We start from the raw sequence: 7,595 nt of genomic DNA, 5'->3' as shown, positions 1-7,595 counted from the left end.
CAATAAACAATAACAGCCCAAACTAAAGACAGATAGGAAAAGACACAAAACTAATCACATAACCAAATGAGACAAATACAAACATAAACTCAGAGCGCTGGGTCAGAGACCCAGCCTGTGACATATGGAGGACAACAAGAGCCACGCACATCAAAATAAAGAATTCTGTGCTTAAATAATGAATTGTAGAATAAATTCTCCATTTGTAAAATAATTCCACATTAACATAGTGAGTTTCGAAATGTTTTTTAAAGTCCTCATTACCATCCTAGGGGAGCTAGGATGGTAATGAGGTGCTTGAAATGTTGTAGGTGGCTGAGTTTATACTGCTACCATTAAGACTGATCAGGACTCCGTCTTGTGGATCTATGGAAGTCCATATATACAGGGTGTAGCATCCCCTGGGTAAAGGTGGTGATGTGCAGGGGGGGTCAGTGGTTTTTCCCTTTCAAGTTCTTGTAGGCAACTGATGACTTTCTTTTTGTAGTTGCTTCTGGGGTTTCACCTTGAAGCTTCATAGGTATTGTTGTCACTGAGGAGTTTAGTCATGTTTATTTGCTCTGCTTCTTTTTGTCAGGGATAAAATACAAATATATACTTTTTGTGTCCCAGCTGAGTAACAGGAGGAGAAGAGTCTGGTGGTGCAGCAGAGGAACAATTTCAGCCATTTGGACTCAGCTCAGCCACTACAGAGGAAACAATGACTTCAACACAAAAGGTAAGAAAAACATCACAGTTACACTGTTATTGAAACTGCGTGCACAGCTGGTTGGTTTTTAAAAACCTGTTAACAGCAGCTTTATCTTTTCCATCCTGGGCTCCTCCATATATACAGAATCTACATTCACAACCAAAAACCACAGAAGTTACAAGAAAATACAAAGATCATATTTTCTCTACACACATTGAAACAACAATATCATCAGTTGAACTCAAATTTTTTTCTGAAGTAAAAGAGTTTCTTTGATGATCAATATTTCTTCAATAATGTCATTTTCATTACAACTCTCATTGTAGCACATCATTGTAATGTGATACTATCACCAGAAGGTGGTGGTAACACACCTACAATGTGTTTTTTGACATGTCTGATTCCACCAATGGAGGGAGTTTCAGTTTGTTCCACGACTGCATTTCACTCACTGCCTCTGTTTGTATCTCTGTCACTGCAGGACCAACATGGAGCAAGAAGTCAGCGCTCTCAGGAGGCCGACAAACCTCACAGAAGAAAAGGAAAGAAAACCTACAGCTGTGATGAGTGTGGGAAGGATTTTACCCGGGCTGGACACTTAAAAAGACACCAACTCATCCACAGTGGAGTTAAACCTCACAGCTGTGACTTGTGTGGAAAGTCTTTTACCCTGGCTGGATATTTAAAAACACACCAACTCATCCACACTGGAGTTAAACCTTACAGCTGTGACTTGTGTGGAAAGTCTTTTACCTTGGCTGGACACTTAAAAAAACACCAACTCATCCACACTGGAGTTAAACCTTACAGCTGTGACTTGTGTGGAAAGTCTTTTACCTTGGCTGGACACTTAAAAAAACACCAACTCATCCACACTGGAGTTAAACCTTACAGCTGTGACTTGTGTGGGAAGGATTTTACCTGGGCTCTAAGCCTAAAAAAACACCAACTCATCCACAGTGGAGTTAAACCTTACAGCTGTGACTTGTGTGGAAAGTCTTTTACCCAGGCTGGAGACTTAAAAAGACACCAACTCATCCACACTGGAGTTAAACCTTACAGCTGTGAGTTGTGTGGGAAGGATTTTACCTGGGCTCAAAGCCTAAAAAAACACCAACTCAACCACAGTGGAGTTAAACCTCACAGCTGTGACTTGTGTGGAAAGTCTTTTACCCTGGCTGGATATTTAAAAACACACCAACTCATCCACACTGGAGTTAAACCTTACAGCTGTGACTTGTGTGGGAAGGATTTTACCTGGGCTCAAAGCCTAAAAAAACACCAACTCATCCACAGTGGAGTTAAACCTTACAGCTGTGACTTGTGTGGAGAGTCTTTTACCCACGCTGGAAGCTTAAAAACACACAAACTCATCCACAGTGGATTTAAACCTTACAGCTGTGAGTTGTGTGGAAAGTCTTTTACCCACGCTGGAAGCTTAAAAATCCACCAAATCATCCACAGTGGAGTTAAATCTTACAGCTGTGAGTTGTGTGGAAAGTCTTTTACCAAGGCTGGGGGCTTAAAAACTCACCAACTCATCCACAGTGGAGTTAAAGCGTACATCTGTGACTTGTGTGGAAAGTCTTTTACCCTGGCTCAAAACCTAAAAATACACCAAATCATCCACAGTGGAGTTAAAGCGTACAGCTGTGACTTGTGTGGAAAGTCTTTTACCCACGCTGGAAGCTTAAAAACACACAAAGTCATCCACAGTGGAGTTAAAGCGTACAACTGTGACCTGTGTGGAAAGTCTTTTACCCTGGCTCAAAACCTAAAAAGACACCAAATCATCCACAGTGGAGTTAAAGCGTACAACTGTGACCTGTGTGGAAAGTCTTTTACCCACGCTGGAAGCTTAAAAACACACAAACTCATCCACAGTGGATTTAAACCTTACAGCTGTGAGTTGTGTGGAAAGTCTTTTACCCAGGCTGGGGGCTTAAAAACTCACCAACTCATCCACAGTGGAGTTAAAGCATACATCTGTGACTTGTGTGGAAAGTCTTTTACCCTGGCTCAAAACCTAAAAACACACCAAATCATCCACAGTGGAGTTAAAGCGTACAGCTGTGACTTGTGTGGAAAGTCTTTTACCCTGGCTGATAACCTAAAAAAACACCAAGTCATCCACAGTGGAGTTAAACCTTACAGCTGTGACTTGTGTGGAAAGTCTTTTACCCACGCTGTAAACTTAAAAACACACCAACTCATCCACAGTGGAGTTAAACCTTACAGCTGTGAGTTGTGTGGAAAGCGTTTTACCCAGGCTGGGGGCTTAAAACGACACCACGTCATCCACAGTGGAGTTAAACCTTACAGCTGTGACTTGTGTGGAAAGTCTTTTACCCACGCTATAAACTTAAAAACACACCAACTCATCCACAGTGGAGTTAAACCTTACAGCTGTGAGTTGTGTGGAAAGTCTTTTACCCAGGCTGGGGGCTTAAAACGACACCACGTCATCCACAGTGGAGTTAAACCTTACAGCTGTGACTTGTGTGGAAAGTCTTTTACCCACGCTATAAACTTAAAAACACACCAACTCATCCACAGTGGAGTTAAACCTTACAGCTGTGACTTGTGTGGAAAGTCTTTTAAATCTCCACATCAGCTGAAAAAACACCAACAGATCCACACCAGAAAGTAACTCTACAAGTGCAGTTACTGTGAGGATGTCTTTAATTTTTTATCTTGTAATTTTAACCTGATTGTTTGGAACAAATATGATCAGTAAACTTATGGAGGAATTCCTCGACTTACAATGTCTTTGTTTAGAAGTGGAGCGAAGCACATGGATCCATTTCTCAACCCTGTCGTCACTGTGGTGGTGGGAAAGCATTTTTCTGTGATCTTTTTAGAAAGACTTCCAATCATCAACCACAACCACATAAAACCACATCAACATAGCCACACTGGAGACAAAATGAACTACTGCAAAGAATGCGGGAGAGGCTTCCACACACCAAGCACATTAAAAATACATGAACTCTTCCACAGTGGGGTCAAAAAGCACATCTGTGACCAGTGTGGGTCATCCTTCACCACTGAACATGAGCTCAATGAAAAAGCATAAGGGAATCCACACAGGAGAGACACCACACAAGTGCAGACACTGTGACAAAAGCTTCTCACAATCAGGTCATCGTAACAAACATGAACGTACACACATGGAAGTGAAATTCAGCTGTGACCAGTGTGACAAGAGCTTCAGGAATCTCAGTTCATACTCCGAACACAAACGATCCCACGCTGTAAATAAACTGTTTCACTGTTACCAATGTGCAAAAACCTTCACTTCATTATCTGCTCTGTGCAAACATCAGCCTGATCATGCAGGACTGAAATCACTGGATCACAATGAATCTGAAGAGAGAGAAAGATCCTCTTCTGGTTTCAGGCTCAGACTTAAAAACCTTGAGATCAGGCTCCACAGAGTTCAGATGGAATCTCCTGTAAAGAGTGTCAGCTGATGTCACACTTGGATCTGATGAGGTAGCTCTGATTTCTGGAGCTACAGTGAATAATCCTGAATGCTACATTTAGGAAGCTGCATGTATAGATATGCATATCAAGTTTATTATTTTTCCTTTGAGGGATTTTAATTCTCTAAAATGTTATCCCTGTTACATTTTATTCTTTGTTTATTAGGACACAGTAGTGTTTAGTAGTTGTATTCATTTTATGTGTTACCTAAGTTAAATTTCAATCCTTCCTTCATATTTAATCTTTTGCTGAGGTAAAATCTTCTCTTAAATCATTTTCTCCCAAAACTACAAATGTTTTCACAGCAGTTGCTCTTAAAACCTCCAAAATGAACTAAATCTGTCCACCAGCTTTGAAACAACCCCTGCTGTGACTTTATGTCCAGAAAAAAAGAAACTCAAGCTGAACTAGTTTTGGGCTGTACTTCCATGTAATGCCAGTTTGTACCAGAAGATGAAGCAGTGAGTCAGTGTAACCTTTATTCAATTAGGCAAAGACCACATTCATATTCACAGTGGCAGCAAAGAAATGTTGAAAGTTAAAAACAGCAGCACACATCAGGACCATTGTAAAGATCACAGGTGACTACTTTTACTTAATTCAAATTCCTTCAAATTTTGGCTCCTCCTTTCACTTTAGTGTATTTACTGTATCCTTGAAGTCCACATGTTGTTTTTTAATGACTTCATTTTGATCCACATGTTCTGCAGCTGTTTTCCTGTTGATTTGACGTTTGTATTATGAAATCTTGATAATGTTAAAGCATTAGTTATATTTGATGAACTCTGTGTAAAGTTTGTCTTATTAAACAGTTTGTTGTGAAAATGAAGAAATGGTCTCAGAACAAGTAGTTTGAGCCATGATTTCAGATTCAAACTAATTTAACTGTTTTCAGTGGTACATGTGGAGGTTTATCAGAGGAGGCGACTTGGCTGTTCTCCACTCACACAGAACAGGGTTCTTGCAGCTCATTAAAAACTAGAGATGGCACGATACCACTTTTTTATGTCCGATACCGATATCATAAATTTGGATATCTGCCGATACCGATATGAATCCGATATAGTGTTTTTTAATCAACAAAACTGTTTTTTAAAATATCTTGCTGCATTTTGCAAGTCTGCAAGTTCATACTCAAGTTTAAAACAACAACTACACTAAAGCTATTCTGTTATACCTGTATACAAAAAAAATATTTCTTAGTTCAGCAATACTGATCAATCTAATAAACTTAAACCTACACCATCCTCCCTACTCTGGTATTTTAAAGAGTACTTAGCGTAAATATTAAGCAACCTACAGTGGGGCAAAAAAGTATTTAGTCAGCCACCGATTGTGCAAGTTCCCCCACTTAAAATGATGACAGAGGTCAGTAATTTGCACCAGAGGTACACTTCAACTGTGAGAGACAGAATGTGAAAAAAAAATCCATGAATCCACATGGTAGGATTTGTAAAGAATTTATTCGTAAATTAGGGTGGAAAATAAGTATTTGGTCACCTCAAACAAGGAAAATCTCTGGCTCTCACAGACCTGTAACGTCTTCTGTAAGAAGCTTTTCTGTCCCCCACTCGTTACCTGTATGAATGGCACCTGTTTGAACTCATCATCTGTATAAAAGACACCTGTCCACAGCCTCAAACAGTCAGACTCCAAACTCCGCCATGGCCAAGACCAAAGAGCTTTCGAAGGACACCAGGAAAAGTATTGTAGACCTGCACCAGACTGGGAAGAGTGAATCTACAATAGGCAAGCAGCTTGGTGTGAAAAAATCAACTGTGGGAGCAATCATCAGAAAATGGAAGACATACAAGACCACTGATAATCTCCCTCGATCTGGGGCTCCACGCAAGATCTCATCCCGTGGGGTCAAAATGATCATGAGAACGGTGAGCAAAGATCCCAGAACCACACGGGGGGACCTGGTGAATGACCTGCAGAGAGCTGGGACCAAAGTAACAAAGGTCACCATCAGTAACACACTACAACGGCAGGGAATCAAATCCCGCAGTGCCAGACGTGTTCCGCTGCTGAAGCCAGTGCATGTCCAGGCCCGTCTGAAGTTTGCCAGAGAGCACATGGATGATACAGCAGAGGATTGGGAGAATGTCATGTGGTCAGATGAAACCAAAGTAGAACTTTTTGGTATAAACTCAACTCGTCGTGTTTGGAGGAAGAAGAATACTGAGTTGCATCCCAAGAACACCATACCTACTGTGAAGCATGGGGGTGGAAACATCATGCTATGGGGCTGTTTTTCTGCCAAGGGGACAGGACGACTGATCCGTGTTAAGGACAGAATGAATGGGGCCATGTATGGTGAGATTTTGAGCCAAAACCTCCTTCCATCAGTGAGAACTTTGAAGATGAAACGAGGCTGGGTCTTCCAACATGACAATGATCCAAAACACACCGCCCGGGCAACAAAGGAGTGGCTCCGTAAGAAGCATTTGAAAGTCCTGGAGTGGCCTAGCCAGTCTCCAGACCTCAACCCCATAGAAAATCTGTGGCGGGAGTTGAAAGTCCGTGTTGCTCGGCGACAGCCCCAAAACATCACTGCTCTCGAGAAGATCTGCATGGAGGAATGGGCCAAAATACCAGCTACTGTGTGTGCAAACCTGGTAAAGACCTATAGTAAACGTTTGACCTCTGTTATTGCCAACAAAGGTTATGTTACAAAGTATTGAGTTGTATTTTTGTTATTGACCAAATACTTATTTTCCACCCTGATTTACGAATAAATTCTTTACAAATCCTACCATGTGGATTCATGGATTTTTTTTTCACATTCTGTCTCTCACAGTTGAAGTGTACCTCTGGTGCAAATTACTGACCTCTGTCATCATTTTAGGTGGGGGAACTTGCACAATCGGTGGCTGACTAAATACTTTTTTGCCCCACTATAAGTAATAGGGTTCCAACTCCCAGCAACAACAAAAATAAATAAATAAAAAATAGGGAACCACCCCTCACGCGCCACCTCATGATGCTTAATCGACGTAATCAACCTTAATTTGATGCAGTGTGAAAAAAAATGCACAGAAATCAATTATTTTTCAAGAAATATTAAATAGATTCAACATCTTTCTTCAACAAAATTGCAGACTGCACAGATGGTACCTTCCCAAAGTAAAAAGTACTATAGCTTACTAGGGTATATATATTAGACTTAATAGTTACTATATACAGTAATTGACTTCTATTCATTTTACATCAAATTAAAACTTTGGGTGTAAGATTTGGATAATTATTTATTAAAAGCTCGACATTTTAAATGAGAATAAGAAAGAAAAGTCTGTCTTTGTGCCCCCTTTTCCCTGTTCATGCCCTATCGGCCCCCCTAGCTAAACTTTGCTAGATCCGCCCCTGCACAGTTACAGCCGTCAGCTACGTAGAAAAAGATCCTGGTGTAGAAAGT

General features: G+C 40.8%; 1 protein-coding gene across 1 annotated transcript; it reads left to right on the top strand.

The window, feature by feature from the left end:
• Window positions 1-593: 593 nt before the first annotated feature.
• LOC146578546 (uncharacterized) lies at window positions 594-5,010 on the top strand. Its single transcript, XM_085268662.1, has 2 exons — window positions 594-718; window positions 1,173-5,010. Exons 1-2 carry the CDS (start codon window positions 701-703, stop codon window positions 3,339-3,341), a joined length of 2,187 nt encoding a protein of 728 aa, XP_085124788.1. The 5' UTR covers window positions 594-700; the 3' UTR covers window positions 3,342-5,010.
• Window positions 5,011-7,595: the final 2,585 nt, after the last annotated feature.

The sequence above is a fragment of the Mchenga conophoros genome, linkage group LG3 (genome assembly GCF_057382185.1).
Source record: "Mchenga conophoros isolate Kocher_MC1m ecotype Shallow Benthic linkage group LG3, M_conophoros_male_GT1.1, whole genome shotgun sequence".
In the NCBI taxonomy this organism is placed as follows: Eukaryota; Metazoa; Chordata; class Actinopteri; order Cichliformes; family Cichlidae; genus Mchenga; species Mchenga conophoros.
Note: the sequence above shows the minus strand (reverse complement) of the source record. Positions and strands in the feature narration are given on the sequence as shown.